The sequence below is a fragment of the Perca flavescens genome, chromosome 19, assembly GCF_004354835.1.
Source record: "Perca flavescens isolate YP-PL-M2 chromosome 19, PFLA_1.0, whole genome shotgun sequence".
Classification (NCBI taxonomy): Eukaryota; Metazoa; Chordata; class Actinopteri; order Perciformes; family Percidae; genus Perca; species Perca flavescens.
The window spans coordinates 26796393-26821242 of NC_041349.1; the positions used below are offsets into that span (position 1 = coordinate 26796393).

Here is a 24850-nt window from a genome sequence, read left to right on the forward strand (position 1 = left end):
GGGGCTGTGGTTAGGTGATGAATGTATTTTCACGCGTAAAGCTGCCAAAATGTTCTGCTGAAACCCCCCCCCCCTCCATGAATATTTTGTGAGGGCAAACAAACCACCCCTCTAGCCGGAGTGCTGCCTTGGATCACTTTGAAGCAACACAGACATGAATCCACCCCAGGAGATGGTTAGATCACCCCGACAACAGCCTCAGCCAGACGCTTTGTTTCTCTCCCCGCCGCCTGAAGCACCTAGAGCAGCGAGACAAAGTTGGGTGGGGGGGAGAAGTCGGGTACACAAGAGACAATGAGATGGCAGAATCATGTCAGAAATAATGGTAGAGCAACATGAAGTGGGTGTAGTGAGCAGGGAGAGCATCTTTCCTTCCTTCACCCAGACAGTCTGGGATCAGCGTGCACGTTGGCAGGGATCCACACGGAGGCTTAAACTCATGAAAGCCTAAAACTACAATCAGAATTTCTGCTTCTTCTTGTTAACCTGGTCAAAAAAACGTAATTCTCTTATTATTATTTGTATGGTAAAGTCTTTTGATTTATTGCATATTAAAAAACAATATTATCGTTGCTGTCTGGTGAAAACCTTGTACTGTATGTCCACAACCGTTGTTTTGGCCAGGAAATGAACGCAGGCTAATTTGAAAACATTTAATTGAGCTATTTACCTCAGACAAAAGTCAGACCAAATTGTCACTCGTCACTATATAAATATGTGTATAACCCACAGGCAGAAAATAAATAAATTAAAATGACTAAATATAGAGATACGAGGCTTCTGGCTGACAGCAACGCTATGGAAATTGTTATATAGTATATCCTATTAGAATGTATATTACAATCACGTTGTTTTGCCCTGGAAGTATGTATTTAAAGGTCGAAGAAGTACAGTAATAAAGATCAAGATTGCATCCTCCGCCTTCTTTTTGAAAGTATAATGTAATTAGAAGATTTTTTTTGAAAGGTGAATTCTTTTCCAGCTGGCTTTAGGATGCCACGTCGTGGTGTCATGTCATTTGCTCATGCAGTTGGCGTCATCGGAAGTTCTCCGTAACTTGATTTGCATACATTTCGGGAAAAAAAAAAAAAGGACTAAGACTCTGTGATCTCAAGCAGCTGAGTCACAAAGAAAAGAGTGCAAACTGCCCTCGCAGCACAATCTTAAGGAATCTGGACCTGGATGCTGACCAGCTCGAGACCTCTGAACCCTCTACGAGAGAGCTTCTCTCCGGGGATCAGGAAGGAACAGAACATTATTATTACAGAGACCTTTGACCCTAAGAATTTATACCCTGCCATGTAGAAAGGGATTTTTTTTCGCCCCCCTCATTATATCTTTTCCTAATGCTCACTCTGTGTTGTCTCCTGCTGTTTGTCTTCAGGACCCCACCAATGGCTACTACAACGTGCGAGCCTCCACCCACGACGAAGGCCGCCCTGCCTCCCGCTCCACCTTGCACTACTCTGACTACCGCTCCCCCGCAGGAACACCAGGGGGCGCTGCTTCCATCAGCAGCAGTGCCGGAGGCTCCGGAGCCACGGCCAGCGGAGGAGCCCCTTGTCCCCCTGGCCCCCTCACCTCCCCCGGCCGCCCCCAGGCCTGCTATGACCCCCGTCCCCCGTCCAGACTGTCCCACATCAGCTACGCCCAGTTCAACACCTTCACCCGCGCAGGCCAAAGCCAGCAGCCTCCGCCTAACCCCGCGCCCATGGCCAGCGACTTCCAAGGAGACTGCAGCCTCCTGGACTCCACTTCCCAGCTGGCCTACGACAACTACGGCTACCCCTCGCATTACCAGACCTACCGCATGGGTTTTGCCCCATCCAGCCTGGCCCCGCTGGAGGCCTGTCCGTCCTACGAAATGTACGGGGTGGGATCCGGGGTCGTGGGACCCGGGGTGGGATCCGGGGTCGGGGGCCCCGGGGTTGGCGTGGGTCCCGGGGGTCCTGCTCCCGCGGGATCAGAGACTGGACTTGGGAAATACGGCAGCTCCACTCGCTTCTCCTACACCTCGCAACACTCTGACTACTCCCACAGCCGACACACACAGAGGATGCAGACTCACGTTTGAGACAGAGAAAGAGAGAGAGAGAGAGAGAGAGAGAGAGAGAGAGAGAGACGCGCAACCACCTCACAGTCTTATAAATAGTGTCACATCGGAAAAAAAAAAACACACACACACACAATCATAGACTCACACGCACACATTTTCACACAATACCACAAACACAGACTACAGAACTACAGAAAAAGAAAAAAAAATCACACAGACACACGCACAGAGTCAGAAGACCACGCCCACGAGACAGGGAGCGTATGAGAAACAGAGAGAGGGAAAGAGATGATGGGAAGAGAGGAGTTTTAGCGAGACAGGGAAGGGAAATTCCACACAATTTTGAATTCCCTCACTCCCGATGTGTTCGTATATATCTGAGCTCTGAAAGAGCAAACGGCGCAAGTCACAATCAAGACTGGGAAAAGAGAGCGAGAATCCGAGAGAGGACGCGAGATCACAGATCTTTGGAGCCCTATAGCTTTTTGCTTATGAACTGACTTTGTAAACGATGAGAGAGAACGTCTTTAGGCAAACTAGACTGACTGTCAAATATGGTACACGCCGATGGCGAAAAACCTCATCCAATGGAAGTCATTTCTGGCCGCCATTTTTTTAATTTTTTTTTTTTTTTTTTGCTGGTTGTCTTATTCAACAATCATTGAGCACATATATATAATATCCCAGAATGCCCTTCTGTGCAGTGGTACATGCCACCATGCCTGTTAGGCAGCATTTGGGAGTGTGTTGGGGCTGGGGTGGGGTTGGAGGGGTTGTCATCATTTTGCACTGCATCTACAGTATTCATGCTTAGACGTCCCTCAAATATATCTGTGTAATGTCTTCTTTTTATTTGCACACCACTCTAGAGCTTTGTATTCTATTTTTTAACATTACAGAATTATTTTTGTCAGTGTAAAAACATGTAATTGTGTATGTATGGACCAAAAGTTTGAACGTGAGCCCACTTAACTTGGGCGTTTGCCTGGGTGATTCCACTGAGACGGGGGAAGAGTTGTGCCAACAGCAGAGCCTGAATTCAGGATGTTTTTTTTCTTTTCTTTTTTTTTTCTTTTCACATCAGAAGGGTATATCAGTGTATAAAAGAAACCTAGTGCCAAGTGTTTATGTTGTTCTTCACCTTAGACCATGTATATGCAGTAGAAGCTCCTTCTATTGGTGACTGTTGCTTTACAAACCAGGCTTGGGGCCTTGAGTCATTCCCAGACATTTTTCGTAGGCTGGAGCCTTTTTTCTCGGGAGTTCCCAACTACAAGCTTGGTGCAGACGGAGAGAAAAACACAGAGGTTGGGTTTAGAACTGAGTGGCCTTATAGGGGAACATGTCGTACATTTCCATTTTGAATCATTCCTCATTGTCTGTCTGCCAAAACGGCCGGAGGAGAATGTGTATGGAATGAAGGCTTGTCCACAATATTGACAGATAGTAGTGTATTGGGGTGTGTGTGTGTGTGTGTGTGTGTGAGAGAGAGAGAGAGATCAAGAAGGAGTGTGTGGGCATTGGCACACACATCGATTTGTACAGTGTGTTTGTATAGATGTGTGAATGACTGCGTGTGTATGGGAAGCATACTGTAAACACGTAGCGCCTGACTCGAGTGTGCGTGCGACTATTGTATGCATGTCCGTGTGTATACAGTGTGTGCGTGCGTGTGTGTGTGTGTGTGTGCGTGCATGTCCGTGTCTTAAGTGTGCGGGTGTGTGTTTCAGTATATGTCCATATCATTTCTCTCACAATCCTGTTACAGTACTTTTATACCTCTGGTAGGACTGTATCCTGTATTATTGTGTCTTTGAATTTAGAAAAACCCAATGTTTATCTTATTGTACTGTTCTTCGTAGCAGAGACAGCTGTTCAAAAGATGTACAACGAACGTTATCAAACTCTCATTTTTTAATTTCATTATCTTCAATATTTTTTAAAAATGGTATGTAATTATTTTTCCACAGTATTACATAAATAAAAGCACTGTTTTTTATATAAAGAAGAAGAAGAGTGTGTCGTCTTTGGGGCGGATGGGTTAAAATGGACAAGTTCATTATTTTTAACACCTTTCAGGGGGGAATGGAGAATACATTGCATGTATATGCTTGGACACTGCAGTATAGGGTTTATTAAAAGAATAATATCACTTTCAAATATACCTTCTTTGATTTCCCATGTTTCTTCATGAAACATTCACAGCATGGGCTCTGAATAGTAAGCAATGAAAACTAATATCAGGTATATGAGTGCAGGGTATTTTCAAGATAAAAGTGGTGATCCATCCTTTAATCAAGATAACAATATTACATATAAATAGCATTGTTATGCTATTAGTAAATCCTAGGTTTAGTGCCATACGATACCAATCATCACTATGGAAACACTGGAATAAGTGTCTTATAGAAATGTAGTATTGTTGTTTCTTCTAGTTTTTATTTCTTTGTATATGTTTCTATTTCTTTTTAAGGTAGGCTATATTGTATGTCATGTTTGTGTCTTTTGAATGGACCTTGAGTCTGGAATAAAAAGTTGATGATGATGATGATGATGATGATGATGATGATGATGATATGTGTGTGTCATGCTGCCACCCGATATAAAGGGAAGATGACGTTGCGCAAAGTTATTCCTACACTTTTCATATACGTTTATATACATAATTGATGTATATTTGATATACTTAAAACACTGCACATTAACAACAATAACAAGTAGGCTACTTTATGGATGGGGATCATGGACTGTATAAAATAGATGGGGATACGTCATACGTACCGATAGGTGGCGGACACAGTCACACGCTACAATGCGCCTCCAAAACAACAAAAGAAGAGACTAACTACGTCATTGGCCAGTCTAGCAGCCAAGATGGCGGCGACGGTGTTGAGGTCGCTTACCAAATTAGGACGTCCTTCAACGAAATTAATATTAAATAATAATTTGCTGAGCCCTGGCTGTGCTGTCGCGCAAAACCGGTAAGACAACAAAAACACAATACCTGACGCTTTGTGTGGCCATTGTATTGCCAGCCGTCTTGGCTGGAGCTCCACATAAATATGCACACTGAGAGGCTAATGTTAGCAAAATGCTAAATAAGCCGACTTTTCTCTTCAAAGTAATTCGAGTCGCCTGATACAAGTTTTACATTTTTTTTAAATGGAAAACGTCTGAACTGAGCATGCATGTAAGTCCTATCGCAATGTCATCCTCGTCGCGGTGTAGGTTAACGTTCCTGGTGCCTAAGCTGTCACGGTTAGCTAGCTGTCTGATTAGCTAACGCGTGTCAGTGTTTACCACACTGGTTCTAACGTTATGCATCTTTTATGCTCTGTGCAAGGTCAAAGTATAGCCCATATTTGACAAGAATTGTAAACAAAACTGGTCAGTTTGGGGTTAGAGGGCTGTAAATTAAACCACAGATCGGTTAACAATGTTGAAGAGTAAACGGTGTCTGTTTGGGACCATTGTAGCAAAAATGAAGACCCTTATCGTTAATGCAAAATGCACATAAGGAAAGGAAACCTGCCTTTTATAAACTGGTACCCATTACTGAAATAGTAATAGTACAGTTTTAAGGGTCTCTGAAATGGTCTTCATTTCTAAATGTGTTGATTATGTAGCTAGTACCAAAGTCAAGGGGACTTGGAAATATAGCTTTGTTATTGACGTATCCTGATACTGTTGAAGTTCTACTGATGAATGAATACATAAATGCTGATAAATGTAGCCATGTATTGATGATGCAACAGTTTGCATTAATAACCCCATTTCGGTAAACTAGCATGATCCATATCTTTGCGTGTCTCCCTCATCAGCCAATATGATTAGGCCTGTCAGTTGTCAGGTTGGCAAGCAAAGTGTAGCCCAGATCGGCACCCTTTTTTCGAAATGACAGGCCAAACAAATTGAGACTAAAACCTCTGTCAACTGTCAACATGGCTCATGCACCTACCTAAAGCTTTATTGTTGTTGTTGTTGTTGCTGCATCTCTTCAATTGTCTGCATTGGCTCAGAACTGAAGGATTACTAACCCAACCTTATCTCATGTTAAGAATATTTTCAATGTTTTCACAGGCACAAACAATGGCAGCCAGATGTGGAGTGGACAGAGCAGTTTGCCGGGGCAGTGATGTACCCCACTGCCATTAATGAGAAATGGACCCCACCCCCATGGAATGGTAACACACACACACACACACAGTCCCACTGTTAGGGCTACTATTTAAAGGATACTTCCTCCCTTACTAACTACTTATTTTCAAGGCAAATGTTGCCACGACAGTGTGAACGCTGACAACCTTCTAATATGTTTATGAAATACAACATATCAAACTTTTTAAAGGATGGAGCGATGAAGTCCTTGACTCATTTCCATTGTTTTCCCTGGTATTCAGTCAGTCCACCAAATATTAAGACGGAGACAGTCCTTCAGTGTCTGTGTGACAAAACTGTTTACATATATACAATGCACTGATTCTTGGCTGACAAACAAACATTAACATTAAACATTAACATAAAATAAACAATTAATACAGAAAAACTAACATATACATACAAAGTAACTGTTGCATAAGAAAAAAGGCTGAATGGGTTGAGTGCAAAATTTGCAGATTTGGCAGCTTATTCTATTGGTTTATGACTAGTGAGGAGTTTTATAGACATTTTTGAAACTATTTTCTTTCTACTATAGTTCCTACATGAAACTGCTTACAACCAGGCGTGTTGATTATTTTGAGTAACCAGGCCATGGTTTCTGGGAAGAGACCTTGGTGTTGAGATTTTCAAATGTGTTTTCTGGCGCTTTTATACGCCATAAGTCGATTGCCATCTAATTCCATCATATTGGAGAGAAGGCAGTCATCTCCATGTGCCAATATCTCCAACACTGGGCAGCTCGCACCAAAACAATCCATGATAAACATCACTACAGGTATGAGGAAAAATATGTATTTTTGAGTTTGGGGTGAACTCTCCCTTTAAACCTACATTGTTCCCAGAGGTGGAAAAAGTACTAAAATATTGTACTCAAGTAAAAGTACCAATACTTTGATTAAATATTACTCAAGTACAAGTAAAAATACCTATCTGAAAAATTACTCAAGTAAAAGTAATAAGTAGTTCATTTACAATGTACTTTAAGTAAAAGTTACTTAGTTACATTTAAAAAAAAAAAAAAAAAAAAACTGTAAAACAATCTCTCCCGTGTAGTGAAAATAGGACAAGGGGTCATAAATCCAAAAGTATTTTGTTTTTAATCAAAGAAAAATCTATACAAAGGTATAAACATCTATACAAATGTATACACATGTAATAACAACATAACACATGTCACACATGACATTAAAGACCCTTAGAAAGGTATAATGTGCAATTTTAGTTCGGACCATCCCATAAAATGTTTTCAAACAATCAATTGAAAGTGAAAGTACCACACATTGTTAGTTCTGAGGGCCATCCTTCTTTTCTTCACAAACAAACCACAGTTATAATGCATATCAAGGCCAAATCACATGTTTTGACTCCTTAAATGGGTTATACCCATAGACTATTAATTCTATTAATATAAACAGACCCTAATGTTCACAGCCCAGACTAACAGCTAGCTTCTACACCTAAGTAGCCCATATGAGCTAATTAGATGTATGTGCATTAATTTAGCCAGTCTCCTACATACGTTGTCCTGGCAGGAGTGGGCAATTAATTTTGCAAAGGGGCCAAATGAGAATCAGGCACTGTTGTGGAGGGCCGGACCAATAGGATGAACTTAATTCTGCTCAATATAAATTTTATGTCAGGCGACACATTCTCAAATGTCTTTTTTTTTTTTTTTTTTTTCTCTGGGCATATTGGCGCAGCAGAGTCCACCAAACACTCTTTAATAAACTCCCCTTCAGAAAATGGCGTACTGTTTTGGCGATTTTGTAGTTTGTCACAAAGCTGGTCTTGACTGCTGCATACCTGGATGCCTTGTTGCTTCTGCAGCATAACTAGCAAAGCTTCAGATGTCGGTGCGCACTCTGCATCAGTCAAGTCATTTTTGAGGGATAACAGCTCATTTACGTCCATGCTTAACGTCTCCCACTCAGTTCGCCGCTCGCCGACACATCCAGGTCCGACCGTTCTCTTGCAGTTACACACCAACCAGACTAATACATCCATGGGTCCGACGGGGCGCATAATTGCAGTTCTTCTTCTACTTATTTTTAATTGCGACTTGCAACCAGAGAAGAAGAAGCTGCATACGTTCGTGCAAAATAAAGAATGCTGGTGCATTCAGGGTGCATTACAGTCTATGGTCATTCCGGGCACGGATTTTTTTTTTTTTTTTTTTTTTTTACTCCGTAATGGATGGGATTTATAATGTAGCGAAATACAACCCTTCACTCAAAATGTAATCAAGTACATTTTAAAATACCTATTTTAAAAACTACTTGAAAAATACAAAATACACAACAAAACTACTACAGTAACGTGAGTACATGTATTTCGTTATTTTCCACCTTTAATTGTTCCAAATGACCTCTACTTTTTAGGTTCTGGCCTGAGGTGCTAGAATAGGGCCCACATAAGCATTACGCATTTATAATTGAAAGTGTAAATGCTTTTTCCTCACAAAATGTGATCAGTTTCAATTGTTGGCTGTAAAAAATCTGCAATTCTTGCTTTTCTTTAGTTCTTATTTGAATTAGACCAGTGGTTTTCAACCTTTTTTAAGCCACGGCACATTTTTTACATAAAAAAGATCCAGCGGAACACCACCAACCAAAAATGACACATTGTAGCCTAATAATCAGAATCTGCATGTTTCCTTTTGCAGGCTTACATCAATGATCTCGGCCCTACTGCTTACATCCTGTCACTGCGGGATGCGAGCGAAAGGTGGCAGCAGGGCTCCAGACTAACTTTTTTCGTTAGGAGCATAGTGGCCCCCAACTGAAAATTTTAGGGGCACAACCAAAAGGTGCTGTAGAAATAAAGTTGCCTTGCCTTACAACCTCAGCCTATCAGTCAGTCACCAGGGCACAGAAACCACTGTTGTTCCTGCTCGGCTCCGAGGAAGTGTAACGTCCACAGAACCGCGACCGCTTTCAGCTCGCCATTAATATCATATCACAGCAAACGCTGTCTGCTTGAAGTTATGAAAAACCAAGTGTGTGTGTGTAACCACACTTGAAACCACTTTATCTGCAGTTCCGTGACTCACTGTGACTTCAACAAAACTGCAGAGCCCACGTAGTTTGCATCGTCTGCAGCTCTGCGTGTGTGCAAGTGTGTGTTTGTGTCAGAGCTCCTGCTGGCAGTCATTCTATTGTCTTAAATCAACAAGGTCATTATTGCGCTATACTGCCACCTACTTATACAGAATAGTATTTAATTTCTCTGCCAGTCATATTGCAGGCACAGATGCGTAACAATGGCAAATTATTTGCAGCAACTCAATAAAAAAAATTTGTTGGACCAATTAAGTAAAATCTGATAATTTCTCACGGCACAGCGGTTGAAAATCACTGGATTAGAAAATCAGACCCAGAAGCAATACCAATTTTCTTTTTTTTTTTTAACTTAATGATTTAATTTGTCTTGTGTCGTTTGGTTTTCTCTTCTCTGCAGACAAAGATGCTCCTGCAGAGAAGGATGTGTCCAACCTGACCATCAACTTTGGTCCCCAGCATCCTGCAGCTCACGGTGTGCTGCGTCTGGTCCTGGAGCTCAGCGGGGAGTCGGTCAAAAAGTGTGACCCCCACATCGGCCTGCTTCACCGTGGCACTGAGAAGCTCATCGAGTACAAGACCTACCTGCAGGTACTAAACCCCTTACAATATCTGTAAATAGTGTTTCTGTATTCTCCAACTCCTATTTATTAGGTAGGGGTTTGACTACCTCATACTGTATGCATGTTTTTCAAGGTTGTAAAATCAGGGGTGCTCTTCTTGGTTTTAACCAGGCTGAGAAACGGCAGTTGCGGTGGGTTCAAAGAACAGAACCGTAAATTGCAACACAACTTATTGCAAAAATCCTCCTTTTATTGTGTTCAACGCAACGACATACTGTGGAGAATGAGCTGGATTTACTGTGTAAAAAGTAGATGATGCGAGAGCAAGTGACCACATCGCTTGAAAATGACAAAATGAAATCAACCGACTCGATCAAAGATGAGGAGGACCTTTTATCATGTGTCATGCGTTGCATAATTCTTGGAAGTCCCTTACCGAGTACGCTTTACTTTTGACTTCCTCTTCTTTTAATGTTACAGGCTCTGCCCTACTTTGACCGTCTGGACTATGTCTCCATGATGTGTAACGAGCAGGCCTACTCTCTGGCCGTGGAGAAGCTGCTCAACATCCAAGCTCCGCCCCGTGCACAGTGGATCAGAGGTACAGGCTGCATGGTTAGGTGTCTGCACACTGCAAATGCTTAATATTTCAATCAAATGGTGATTTATAATTACTTACACACACACACACACTCTTACACTCATACTCTTTATTATGGTTTTTTTTTAAAAGATAATTTTTTGGGGCATTTTAGGCCTTTAATTTCTTGAGATGAAGACATGAAGGGGAATGACATGCAGCAAAGGGCCACAGGTCGCAGTCGAACCCGCAGCCACGTCTATATATGTGTGTGCCTGCTCTACCAACTGAGCCAACCTGGCCACACTCACACACTTTATTGTTAATTATTAGCAGTGAAGCTGGCCCCCTCCTGTCATCCGAAAATTATTAAAAACACCGTCAAAAAGTAGTAAAATATGCCCATTTAAATGTACCAGGATGCAATGTGATATTTAAATAGCTTTTCTTGTCCAACAACCAGTCCAAAACGTAAAGATATTCAGATTTTTATTTTAAATCTCTACATCCATTCATTTGTTTGTCAATAGACTCATCAACTTTGAATGGTTGGTTGTGTTCTGCGTTGTGCTTGCAGTTCTGTACGGAGAGATGACTCGCATCCTTAACCACATCATGGGCGTCACCACGCACGCCCTCGACATTGGTGCCATGACCCCCTTCTTCTGGATGTTCGAGGAGCGAGAGAAGGTCCGAATCTGTCTGTCCTGGATCGTTTTTAAAACGTAGTTTATCTGGGGAAGGTGCTGTTGTCAGACCTCTGTTCTCACAGTTCCTTAGCAACAGTCTAACGTTGAATACTCGTAAAAAGATTAACAGCATGAGTGTCATTCATGACCTTAACGTTCCTCAAAAGAAGTTATCGAGTTACTAAAAATCATGGGAGTACATGGGAACCTTTGTGACCCAAAGAAAGAGACGTGACTTTGTGATATAAGCTGCAGATAGTAAATTGAGTTAAGTGTCCTTTTAGGATCTGTCGCCTACCATATAGTGGTTGCGTGAGAGTTTGGAGATTTTTATTTCCGATTAGATGCCCAGTCTTACTCTTAACTGTGACTTTTGTTTCCTCCTCAGATGTTTGAGTTTTATGAGCGAGTGTCCGGAGCCAGAATGCACGCTGCATACGTCAGACCTGGTGGTGTGCATCAGGTAGGGGAACTCATTAAATAATGCCTGTGTTATTATTTTATAACAAAATAAAAAAAATTGTGTTATTTCAGCAGCTGCAAAGAGCAACATCAAAGATGTATCACGATCAGATTATGATAAAAAAAAAGATCAGTGAAGTGCTAACGATCCTACGCGTGTTTCAGGATTTGCCTGTCGGCCTGATGGATGACATCTATGAGTGGTGCAAGAATTTCTCCATTAGAATCGATGAAGTAGAAGAGGTACACTCCTATAATCTTTTTATTAAATCTCCACAAGCTCTTCACATGATAAGGACGTGGTGAAGGCCCTTTAATTGAATCTGTTGGTTTTCCTCTGCAGATGTTAACCAACAATCGCATCTGGAAGAATCGTACTGTAGACATCGGGGTGATTTCCGCTGAGGATGCCCTGAACTATGGCTTCAGGTAACCCACTAACGAAAGTGAAATACCTCTTGTCTTCCCGTCAGTTGCAGTTTATGAAATGCACACATATTTGAGTTAGTTTGATTAGCAGAAATGTGGATAGAGTGTGATATTTATCAGCCCTCTCCTCGCCCCTCCACCAGTGGAGTGATGCTGCGAGGTTCCGGCATCAAGTGGGACTTGAGAAAGTCTCAGCCTTACGACAAATATGACGAAGTGGAGTTTGACATCCCCATTGGAAGCAAAGGAGACTGCTATGACAGGTACGAGATGAGCAAATGGCTGTAGGTATTATTTAGCAGTGTCTTTAGTTCAATGTTCTTGTCCCTTTTTTCTGTCAAGTCAGGGGCTCGTTTCCACAAATGTGAAGCATGCAAGCTAGGGCTGCACAATGTTGGGAAGAGCTGCCATATTTATATATTTATTTTCCTGCAATATGAAAAAACAAAAATTTTTACAAGATGACATAAATGGCTCTATTTGGAAATAATAAATCATTCTCGACTACTGTTACTATTTTGGAGAGGGAAATTAGTCAGTATAATACACTGGTTGACTCATCTGACACCATTGTATTCATATAATACTATCAATCCAGGCTAAAGTCAATGATATTAATAATGCATGCATGTTGCTTCCTCTAAATTTCAAGTTGTGGTTGACTAGCGGGGCCTGATGTGGTTGTTTGATAAATTGATCAACATTGATTGTGATTGGTGGTTGGCTGTGCATGCAGAGCCATGCATGTCACGCACTAGTAACAAACTATGTATCCAAGAACACTTAAATCAGTGTAAATTATGTTATTAGACAGACTTCTGTTGTGTGTTACGTGTCCAGCTCCGCGGCTCTGAATTGTAACGTTAGTTGGGATAACGTTGCATTAATCAGCTGATTTGTTTCATCTTTGTAGCGTACATAAAACACTGTGTGTGTGTGTGTGTGTGTGTGTGTGTGTGTGTGTGTGTGTGTGTGTGTGTGTGTGTGTGTGTGTGTGTGTGTGTGTGTGTGTGTGTGTGTGTGTGTGTGTGTGTGTGTGTGTGTGTGTGTGTGTGTGTGTGTGTGTGTGTGTGTGTGTGTGTGTGTGTGTGTGTGTGTGTGGTCTTTCCAGGTATCTGTGCAGAGTGGAGGAGATGAGACAGTCCCTGAGGATCATGCACCAGGCGCTCAACAAGATGCCAGAAGGCGAGATTAAGGTGGATGATGCCAAGATTGCCCCGCCCAAGAGGTCTGAGATGAAGGTGAGCTGAGAGCGGACCCCCCCTCCCCCTCCCCCCTCAATGCTGTGAGATGGTTTGATTCTGCCTGCAGGCCATCAAACCTTAAATGTTGCTCCTTTCTGGATTCCCCCTGTGCTTTATCACTTCTGTGTGTTGATTACATTTCAGCGCTGTTACTAATTTGTCTTCACACTACTCTCTTTGCGGTATTAGGCCATTCTGCTGTAAAGTGCACTTTAATTTGGCCGCCCCTCAAGGCTTGAGATCCCCTCTGGTTCACCTCAGTGTTGGGACGTTCAGCGTTTGCCTTTTTTACATTTCAGTCAACACGAGCAGATTGAACTCCCTCGAACGTTTGTTGCGTCATTTTCAAAACAGCTGCCGAGATGACATGTTCAATGTGCTCCTTGTCCTAGACGTCCATGGAGTCTCTGATCCACCACTTTAAACTGTACACAGAGGGCTACCAGGTCCCCCCCGGGGCCACATACACAGCTGTGGAGGCACCCAAGGTGAGACCGCTCACAACGTGCATCATATTTCTGTGTAAACTGGCCTTTTCTGCTATTTTGCTCTGACTCGCCGCATTACTAAAATAACCTAATAGATTTTAACTTGGCAAATAAAAAGCGTGCGACTCTGTAGATGCTCAGTACACAAGGTTTTTTGAGTCTTAATTAACTGGGAAGCCTTTGTAGGCCCTTAGGGACTTGTTGTGATGTAACATGCATACTGGAGTATATTTGTGTCTCCCCATGTGTCGCTTGCAGGGCGAGTTTGGTGTTTATTTGGTATCCGACGGCTCCAGCAGGCCCTATCGCTGCAAGATCAAAGCTCCTGGATTCACTCACTTGGTGCGCACTTAAAACTTCTCCACACACTGAAATATTAAACACACCGGGTATCATTTATTTAGCACGTTTAACGGCTTGTCCTTAAGGCTACTTTTAGTTCATTAAGTAGATTTTATAAAGTACTATAGAACCATTTTTAAAAGCGTACAGAAGCCCACACACCCACACCTTTCTCTCTCCCTTCCTGTTCATCTCTTAGCTCATGGGTACATGAACTTCTGTTTAATGTAATCGTTTGAATTTTGGTCTTCAAGGCTAAAAATGTCTTTAAAGTTGCATAAACAAACTATTAGAGTAGTTAGTGCATTAACTTGAGGCTATAATCTCATGGCTTATGAATATTCAATTTTCTAAGAGCCTATCTGCCCTGAATAGTGTCAGCTGTTCTTCAGTTATTCAGAATTAATGGATGTTTTCTTCCCTCCAGGCCGGTCTGGATAAAATGTCCAAAGGACACATGCTGGCTGATGTAGTGGCCATTATTGGTAAGGAAGTTATTATTGTTCAAGAATCCTGCTTCAGAAGGGCAACAATTCAGTAATCAGTAAAAATATGAACTTTATACAGCTTTGTACTGAGCCTTGTCTTCTTCTTCTGACAGGTACACAGGACATAGTGTTTGGCGAAGTTGACCGTTAACGTGATGCTGCTCACGTGTTGGTTCCCCGAAGAGAATTCATTCTCTCCTCCACTCATCTGTTAGTCAGGTTCTCTTCCTGTTCACTATTCGCTGTAGTGAGGCTTTTGACAGATGACTGCTTATAATCAGCGATGTACAATGCCCAAATAAACCTAATAAATATTTTATGACCAAACAGCAAAGTAGTGAGTTGTATTTATTTCACCTTTACATTGCATTAGGGTGATTTTAGAGGGATTTATATGATTTTTAAACGCAATTCTTTTTCAAACACCCCATTTCCTTGACTCGTCTGAAAATAAAGTATAAAAGATGACAGCAGAGACCAAAGCCTCGATGTGTACATGTCCTTCCTCTGGTTGGTGTTAAAGGGGGAGTGGTCTGATGAGATCTAAGACAATTGGACTTAGAGCTCAGACCACAACTTCCCCTGTTCTTAGTGAGGTATGAAACATTCAAGTGTTCACCAGAACGCAGAGGAAGAAAAAAAACCCACCCAGTAGTTGTCGTGTTTGCTGTGTGCTGGCCATTTTGCGGAGCCCAGTCGTCCGTGTTGAGCCTGTTTTACCATGGCCGTGTGGGGCAGGAACCTGTTACTGATGGCCATTCTTCTGTGGATAAGTTTTGGGAGAGCTGGTGAGTTTGAGACATTATATTGGGATATACTGACCTAATTCAAATACATGAACGCAAGCTGCGCTGTTGACTTATATGGGTTAACCAGGGTGAATATAAGGGTCTGTTGACATGATAATGAATTAGTAAAAAATGAAAATGCTACTTTTGGCATATGTTTAATTCAAGCAGTGAGTTGTCTTTTATTTTTTTAACTTTTGGCCTAATTCCACCCAGTGTAGCAGAAATGTAGTCACCACGTTACAGTTCCTGTGAAAAGAGAAGTTGACCGTGTTGATACTTGTGGCAAGGGTCGCTGACGCTGGTGTGCATGGCTACTCTTCTTTTTGGCTGCTGTAGTCAGACACACCTCGAACAAATAAGTTCAGTTTATTTCATTAGTGTCCGGTTCCTCCAGTGTAAGTTTATACTGTATTTATTAGTTTATATTTTGCAGCAGATATTCTGCATTTTAGGATTATTACAGTAAAAAACGTGTATGTAATACACCGCTTTAACAGCTATCTGTTCAACTGCAGTGAAACTTTAATGTAATAAACCATTTTACAACTTTCAGTGCATTTCTAGACACCCGTATAGACATGCATATCTAGCCTTGAACTGTCAGTTAATATTGGGCATCTAATAGGCCAATAAGACATTAACAGTTGAGCTAAAACAGTAAAAGTAATAGAGAAAACTTTTTAAATAATTTTAAAAAGTTTTCTTGATAATAATAATCATGAGGTTTTAAATAATAATATTAATAAAAAAGCCAAATAGTTAATGGTTCCAGCTTTTCAAATGTGGAGATCAGCTTCTTCTCTGTGGCTATTATCAGTCAAGTAAATCATTTTGGGTTTTGGACAACTCAAATTGTGAATTTACCAAATTATGAATTGATTAATCAAGAAAATAATTGGGTGATTATTTTATAATTAAAAAATAATTGCAAGTTTAAGCCATGAACGGTTGCAATTAATTTTTTTTCTTGTGTAATTAAGAAATTCAAACAGGTGCCATCAATGTGTAGCGATGTTGAGCTATATCAGTTATTTATTCCAAACCACAACTGACTACGGCCTACTTCTAGTATCTGTGGTTTATAAGGCAAAGTCAGAAAGACCTTACTTTTGAAACCATGTTTCCTCTATCCACTTAGTATACTGAGCAGTTAAAAAGATAGACCTGCACATAGACGCTTTAGAAATCCCTCTATGTTAATCCTTACAGCACCATCAGTCAGTTGCAGGTGTCTGGAGTCGGGAGAATCCACTTACTAGAAGGAAAGGCTCTTAAGTTGGCTATAGAATGAGTGGTGCTAATTGTTATCAGACTATTTTATATTTTAGGGGGCTTACGAAGCTGTTTCCTTTGCAACATTGCGGAAACCAAAAGAGATGGTGGTGTGTTATCTACATCAACATATATCTGGCACCCAGCGAAGACAACTTGTACAGCTGAACAGCGGCATTCAAAACTGAATTCAACATTTTCACTTATACTATAACTATCTATCCATAACCAACATGCCAAATATGTCCAACGATATTCGTCAATATCATGTGCAATGTGTGGGAAGTAATGACGTGATCACAGATTTCAGAGAAGTGGTTCATTTCCAATAAATTTAAAGGAAGGAATGGTTGTCTTGGTAATGGTTATTGTATCTCATTGCAAGAACATAAACTTTAGAGTTTCGTATATTAGGTTAGTTGTATTTACACTATGAGGTCAAAAACTAATTAGTTACCTCTGGGTCAAGTTGAATGGTTTAGCTGACCCGATCATATTTAAAATCTATTGAAATTGTAATTGATTTAAACATATACTGCATATTGTCAAATGTTCATATTACAGTTTGAATCTGACTGAACAATGGGTGAATTGTCTTTACTGATACAGATGAAAGTCAAGAAACAAAATACCAAAAATATGGATTGCACTGTGCTACGTGAATCCTTTGCAGTTAAGTAAAATAAGTCAGTTAAAATGATACATTAAAAAGATAACTTATGATTAATTAAATGTGCTAATTAGTCAGTTCCATTGTTATGTATTAAGTGTGTAAGTTATATTTTTGAAAAGGCTTTTAAACTTTACTTTTAATTATTGAATTTACTAATGTGACTTCCTGTGTTTAAACAGTCACAGTTTAAATGATCTCATCTTTTTAATTTAAATTAAGGGAAGTCTAACCCACAGCAAAAAAAGAGCTCTAATCCGTCAGTGTTGTTACTTTTTAAGGGTTAAAGATAAGTAACTTTTAAATTAAGTGATTATGAAAACAGTTGCTATTTAAGCAGTGAATCATAAAATGGAATATGGCAAATGTAATAACAAAATAATATCTGAAAGCCATTTGAAACAACCGAATCACTAATTTGGATGATCATTTTATAACTTTGATCATTTTTACCTGATGGTCTGAGGACCAAAACATCCTTAATAAAATACGTCGGGGGTCCTGCTCACTCTACATTATCCCTCTTATTACATGGCCACTTGCTAAAAAATAAATCAATATTTGACACTAAATATTGATTTAAAAAATGGTCCCCCACAGTCTATGATCACAACTGCATCCATAGCAATGGTCTGTTATTCAGCTGTCTTCGACCGTAATTGACAATCACAATTTAGTATTCAACAAAACTGTATGATAAACATTTTTAACTGTTAAAATAAGTAATCACTAATGGGGTTGCATGTACAGCAAAGTTGACAAAAATGATTCAAACGACAGCAACAGGAAAATAATTATGGGTAAAAGCTTGTCAACTTCCACATGCTCCTACTCCTACAATCAGAATGCAAGTATGTTCAATGAAATAATAATCAATCCTCTAATTCGCCATATTTCATATGCAGCCCTGTGCAGCCATAGAACATATTGTTTGATCTGTACGCCTTCTTATGTAATGGCTGCTGTCGCTGTTTGTGTCACAATCTAAAATGGCGACAGCGACGTTACATAATACTGTTTCGTAAATGACAAAGAAAATTACATGATTCCACTGATACATTACGGGATATATTTATACAATAATTAGGAAAAGTGTATTAAGGGAGGAAGGGCTCTGAGATGAATCTGTAATGATGATGTCAGTGTAATCACTTATTTAGTGATAAACATAGTGTATGTAGAAGGGCTGGTATTAAAGTGCTTCCTGTGCTTCCTCAGATGCTCTTTCAGACTCCCATATCTGTTACGTGCTGGATGGTATCCTGTTTACGTACGGACTCATCCTGACTGCTCTCTACTGTAGACTCAAGGTTTGCATGCTACATATTCACCTCTACAGAAACATCAAATGTATATCACGAATGATGTTTATACAAAAACAGAATCCCTTTTGATTGGGAATGAACATTACATTTTTCATTGTCCGACGAAAGACGAGATGTAGTATCAATTAAAAAGCAATCCGGTACATGATTAATGTTAATGTAAAATAGGGTGTCGTCAGCGAAATGAAGCACATTCAGAAAGGGGGGATAAAGTGTTAAAGACAAAACATTTTTGCTAGAATACATTAATATCATACACAGATGCGTAACCTTTCTCAGTGCAACTTCGATTTCGATTTTCTGATTGTGGAATAATTAATTTTAGTTTTAATAAAACTTAAACGAGCCTGAGCTTGTTTGCTTTTGACTTTTGACAAGTCATGTACCACGAGCATGGACCAATATATTTTTATGGCCAGTAAACAGATATAACAAATATAAAAATGACTTTACAAATGGGTGGTAAAACTACAGTTTGACACACACGTTGATCTTTCAACTTTCACTCATTTTGAACTTCTGCAGATCCTCAATGCTCGGGAATATGCAGCTGAGAACGCAAAGGGCAAGAAGGTAAGAATAAGCACATACAAAACTGTAAACGCGTACCTAACATACAAATGGCTCATAGTCTAAAATGGATGCAGAAGGCTTAGAAAAAACTCTATAGCAGAGCAATACAATTCACCACAGTGCAAACTGGAGTTTCTGTGAACAAACCAGAAGCAGAGCTTCTCTGGAGGTAAAAATAATCTGACCGGTAAACCTCAGTAGGGCGAACAGCGACATGTTGATTTTATCTCAGCAGCCCAGCACGGGCAGCTGTTAAAGTATGACCCAGCTGTGTCATCACATTCCAATGAAAAGCCTATTTTCACTATCATGCTTTCATTGGTGGCCACCTGCGACTAAATTGCCCTGTTTAACCGCTAAATTCGAGGTGGATGGACATTTTTAAATGAAAAATAAAAATGATCAGCATTAAAAACAGCTTTCTTAGTGGTTTGTTCATGATCAAGGCATGCATGTTCCTGGGTTTAAATGTAACTTTCTCAGCACGCAGGGCTGACTATAGCTCACCCAGTACAGCGTGCGCCCCTTGTAGGCTGAGCCCTTGGCAACGGCCGCGGTTCAAATCCGACCCGTGGCCCTTTGCTGCATGTCACCCCCCCCTCTCTCCTCTCAAGCTGATTTCAAGCACAAAAAAATGTGTGTTGCGCTTTTTGGCTTGCACTTCTCACATAGCTCCTCTTTCTCACGGTTCATACTTTATGTTCACATACATACATACCCTGTTACAGCCAATTACCAAGAAAAAAAAAGGCAATGTCACAATGTGTGTGTTCTAAGTCGTTACTGAATCTAATATTGTTCTATTCTACCCCTGACAGAATCTTGAAGAGGGCATCTATACGGTGAGTTTTGTTGCTGTGATGTAATATAAAGTTTAAAAGATTAACAGCTGATTGCTTAATTATTATCATTATTATTATTATTAGGAAATTATAGGGTAGACGGAATTTCTCATTTTCATTTTCTTGTTTTCCCTCCAGGGCTTGACTCCTCACGCCGCGGACACTTATGAAACTATTGGCATGAAGAAGTGAATCCAAGACAGACCTTTTCCTTTAACCCTCTGAGGTCTAAGGGTATTTTCACACATCTTACATACCCCTTTTTAAGGGTATTTGCTGATCCCCATGTGTTTCATATAAAAAATGTTCAGAACGAACTCAGCTTTCTGTATAATGATGTCCAAATATTTTCCCAGAGCAATGTGTAAAGAGATAATTTGGCACTAAAGCTGAAACATTGCTGTTGGCTTTTTGAAATTCCTCAAATCTCTTTTGAAAACAAACCTTAACTTATGATGTGTTGTACGAATTGTTTCGGTGCTTTAAATGGGTTCTTGTCAAACATTGTTTGGACTCAACGGTGCGTCTTTCGTCCTCAGAGGGTTAAATACCTCTTTTTGTTTTATTTATATATAGCATATCTAACCTCGCTTATTAGACTTTGAGAGAATGTGAGATTGCGTGCACCAGTGTTCATTTCCCTTTTGCTTTTCAGGGAAGTTAAGAAGGATGACACAGAAATAAAGAAGTTGTGCCCAAGATGGGCAATCTCACAAATGCTTACCCTTGTTGCTGTAAGGTTTTTTTTAATTTTTAATTTTATTTTTTACTGTTCTGTTGCATATATTTAACGCTTCAGACACACTTTGTATTGTAATGCTTCTAAAACAAAAAATGAAGTGGGTGTTATATTTTGTGTGTATAAACTGTTTAACTTCCTCTTTAAGGCAATTTGAAAGATGTCTAGTTAGATGTTTAGTGCAAGATGGTAGATACTGTAGTAAAAATAGCTGCGTTCCAAACCTCAGAAATACTGAGTAGTGTTTCCTGCACACCACCGGATGGCAGTGATGGTGTCTTTGGTGTTCCATACCCAACAGAAAAGTGTGTGAAAATGCCTGTATGATGCATAAAGCTCTTATACATACACAGCACCTATTAAATGTTCAACTTGCTTATTAAATATCATTGTCTCTCTTTGAATTGCAGTCGTGTATCACGGCTATCCTGTCGCCTAGAGGTTTATATAGGGCAGGGGGACCAAACTCAATTTCACTAAGGGCCACACTGGGCAATGAGAATCACATCAAGGGCCAGGCATTTACAGTTTATTGACATGCTTGTATTTAATCAAAAAAGTAAAAATAGTTTGTATTATTGCATGTCTCATATAGCCTTCTCACTTCCAGTTTGGTCGACATAAAGCCCACAAAAAAGTCAGCAAAAAAGGTTTCTTGGCCATTTCCCGAAATGAGCAAATCAAGCAAAAAAAATCATTCTGATTATATTTTTTTAAATGTAATCAGAGGCCCGAATATGCAATATTCTGAGTCTCAAAGTTGGCAAATCTGCCAAATTCTGCTTTCAGTGTCGCGTGGTTGCAGTTCAAAAAACAATTTCCCGTCTTTTTGGTTCAGCGCACAACTAGACGGGCCAAAATGTATTGTGAACCTAAATGGATATTCAGGCCAGATCAAAATTCGCAAGGGTCCGCATTTGGCCCGCGGGCCTTGAGTTTGACACATGTGATTTAGGGAGTGGTAAACCTCCAGTCATCATAAGGTGAGAAACCACAGAAAGGAATAAAACTAATCATTGTCTGACAGTGGTTTGGCTTCCAACAGAAGCTCCTAAAGATTTATGTCTGAAAAGTTTTAATCTTAGCCCTGATCAGACTGATGAGAAACATGTTTGACATGTAACCAGTACAGGAGAGAAGGGTTGTAGTGTGGTGGAAAACAATACAGGGGGGAGGAAACATGTGCTATTGATTTATGAGGTGGTTGTAGATGATGATGATATTTCATTTGGAGATTAAATGATCCAAACGTGGGCACGATTCCTGTTTATTCCTGTGATTGTGATTACAAAATTCTGTCTCTGCGGTGTTCATATTTGCTATTTGTCATTAACCATTTTCAAATTGAAAGGATTAATATGTTGTTTTCCTACGGGAGGAGGCCCCAGCCTAGTAGCGTGTCCAGTCTGCGTCACGTGGACCCAGTTTAAACTGTCTGCTTTTCACCTGCCTCTTCTCCGAGCAGAGCAAGTAAAGACGCGAAAATAACTGTCATGTTGCCTCAACCAAACCGGAAAGGTGACTTTTTGGTGCAAGTGTGTGCGTATGTGAGTTCGTGGGTAGGTGTGTGTGTGTCAGAGGGGGAGAGAGAGAGAGAGAGAGACAGAGAGAAAGGTGCAGCACAAACAGGTGTATCCCAAACAGGTAAAGCTGCTCCTTCTTTTTCCTAAAGGGCAAACATGCTGGCGTGTGCTTGACAAACCAACACCTAAGCACACTGAGAGGATTTGCACTTTTTTTTTTCTTCCACAAGGACTGAGTTTATACAACAGGACAGGGCTTTGGAAGGGATCAAGGATGGAGGCATGAGTCCGCCCTCGGTGCTTCATGCATATACCTGTCATTAAGGATACCATTACCTGGACTGATGAGCTTCATTTCGGCGCTGAAATCGTCCCAGCTTGCGCAAGGTTAACTGCCGAGGAGAATGACACCTCTGCTGAACAGACTGTCTGGGTGTCTCTGTGTCCTCTGGATCTTTGGTAAGAAGGCTTTAGAAAGAGATATCATGCAGAAATCTATCTAAGACTTGACAGTATGTCTGTGTTCTCATCCTCGTCTGGGGTCAGATATGATATTCCTTCAGGGCCATAGTGTGCCTGCAGTATTTACATATATAGTGACCTTATTGTAGGCTGTGATACTCCTATAGACCTGTTCATAATACCAACAGACTGGATATCGGTGTTAGGCGAAAATAGGTATTTAAGATGGTCCCTTTAGTTTGTTTTCTTATGAAAGCTGGCCGACAGAATCTCGTGCATATTCATAAGCTAAGTTGGGTACGCTCTGGGCAGGTTATCCTTTGCTGGAGCAGTGCTGTTACAGAAAACACTAGTCTGATATTTCTGGAAAAACAGGTTGCTGGTGATCAATCCCCCTCCTTCTGTCTGACTCAGAGGAACTCTGTGGACCCTCCTAGTGTGTGTGTGTGTGTGTGTGTGTGTGTGTGTGTGTGTGTGCGGGTTTGTTTGTGTTGCTTAAGCCAAAATGTGTGGTGTACGTGCCTCAAAAGGTCTTTCTACAGAACTATTACCGTATATATATATATATATATATAAAAAAAAAAAGAATTATAACACAATAACCTGTGTATCAGACTATTACTTATGGAATAGGTAAAGTGGATACGTATTTTTTTTTATCTCATACATAAAGGCAGGATAGGCCGAGTGTTATTCCAGTAATGCGGAACAGGCAGATTCCACAGTATGGCTTAAACCTCAGGGTGACAAAGATACGCACGCACACACACGCACGCACGCACACACACACACACACACACACACACACACACACACACACACACACACACACACACACACACACACACACACACACACACACACACACACACACACACACACACACACACATTTTCATGGAAAAACACACCTGTCTGCAGAGTACACTCATCAGGTCTGCTGGTAAGTGTGTGAATCACATACCCAACAGATATTCCCACATCAGGTATTGAATCAACACCTGTAAGAGACTGATTCACACAAAATACCCAAATCTGTGAACGTGGTACAAGCTGCGTTAGCGACGTTTCCACGGAAATAAGAGTGGATCAACAGAATTGTGTGTGAGACGGACAGTATAATGCTCTGTTCCCACAACAGATCTTTTACATTGCAGTCAAAACTGTATTAACACCATGTTGGTGGTACCATAGGAAACTACTGTGCCAGGAGGTTTTATTTATTTTTTTTTTTTTAAATGTTCTGGGCCTTGTTGTGTCACGTTGGAGATGAAGTCATGACAGTTTCACGCGGTGTTGCTATGGCAATCAGATAAGAATCCCTCTTACACTGGAGGGGTACTATCCACAGCGGGAAACAAAAAGTACTGGTACCAAAAAAAAAAAAAAAAAGGGGAGTGGAGTCTAGCAGGGCCGTACCATGCAGTGGAAACATGGCATTCCATACCTCAAAACGTGGTCACACAGCAGAGAAACTGGAAATGTAGACTTGTGCAAACAGATCCTGTAAGTGACCAAAAACAAGTTAGAACTGCTGTCCACAGCACAGTAACTTTATTGTTTGCAAGAGCAAACGGCTAAATCAGAGATACATGCTTCAAGTGGCACATTTGACGGATCAGGCGACTTTAGAGGTGACGGATGAAAAGGCCAGACCGTATTGGATTTCAGCTTACGTGGACATGGCGTGTCATGTAGTGCATTGATAGTGATATTGGTAGTGTTTGGCAGTGATCCAGCTGCTGAAATTCATTTCCCATGCAAGCTGTTTTCCCTTTAATCTCAACATTGGTCACGACCATCGACTAGTCGCACCTTCAGACCATTCACAAGCAACACAAGCCTGATGCCAAGAGCAACAACATAATAATGATGATAATACGCTGTGACGATGAATCACCCGTCCAGGCTTTTAGGTGGCACAGGCAAATGACACTTTCTGGCATTAGCGCAGCACTCTCACGAAACAGAATCATTTTTCAGCAGCGTGCCAAGAGAAATATCCCTCTGAGAGATGCAAATAAACTTCCTAAACCAGCCAATGGTTGCATGTTGCAGGGACAACATCCCGTGACAGTACATTTCCTGTGTGTGCA

At 40.7% G+C, this 24850-nt stretch overlaps 3 protein-coding genes across 4 annotated transcripts in view; all 3 read left to right on the forward strand.

Moving 5' to 3' along the window:
- kirrel1a (kirre like nephrin family adhesion molecule 1a) overlaps nt 1-4038 on the forward strand; it is a 37885-nt gene extending 33847 nt beyond the window's left edge. For both annotated transcript variants that reach the window (XM_028564442.1, XM_028564443.1), the window contains exon 15: nt 1385-4038. In XM_028564442.1, coding sequence (XP_028420243.1) covers nt 1385-2074 — 690 coding nt within the window. In that variant the 3' untranslated portion in view covers nt 2075-4038. The remainder of the gene's footprint in view (nt 1-1384) is intronic.
- An 814-nt stretch (nt 4039-4852) lies between these two features.
- Nucleotides 4853-14887, forward strand: ndufs2 (NADH:ubiquinone oxidoreductase core subunit S2). Its single transcript, XM_028564067.1, has 14 exons — nt 4853-5037; nt 6137-6240; nt 9674-9864; nt 10317-10437; nt 10994-11106; nt 11494-11568; nt 11733-11810; nt 11911-11996; nt 12140-12259; nt 13108-13237; nt 13633-13728; nt 13987-14070; nt 14498-14555; nt 14672-14887. Exons 1-14 carry the CDS (start codon nt 4931-4933, stop codon nt 14707-14709), a joined length of 1401 nt encoding a protein of 466 aa, XP_028419868.1. The 5' UTR covers nt 4853-4930; the 3' UTR covers nt 14710-14887.
- Nucleotides 14888-15119: 232 nt separating this feature from the next.
- fcer1g (Fc epsilon receptor IgFc epsilon receptor Ig) lies at nt 15120-21154 on the forward strand. Its single transcript, XM_028564120.1, has 5 exons — nt 15120-15346; nt 18510-18601; nt 19142-19189; nt 20008-20031; nt 20170-21154. Exons 1-5 carry the CDS (start codon nt 15280-15282, stop codon nt 20221-20223), a joined length of 285 nt encoding a protein of 94 aa, XP_028419921.1. The 5' UTR covers nt 15120-15279; the 3' UTR covers nt 20224-21154.
- The last annotated feature ends 3696 nt before the right edge of the window (nt 21155-24850 follow it).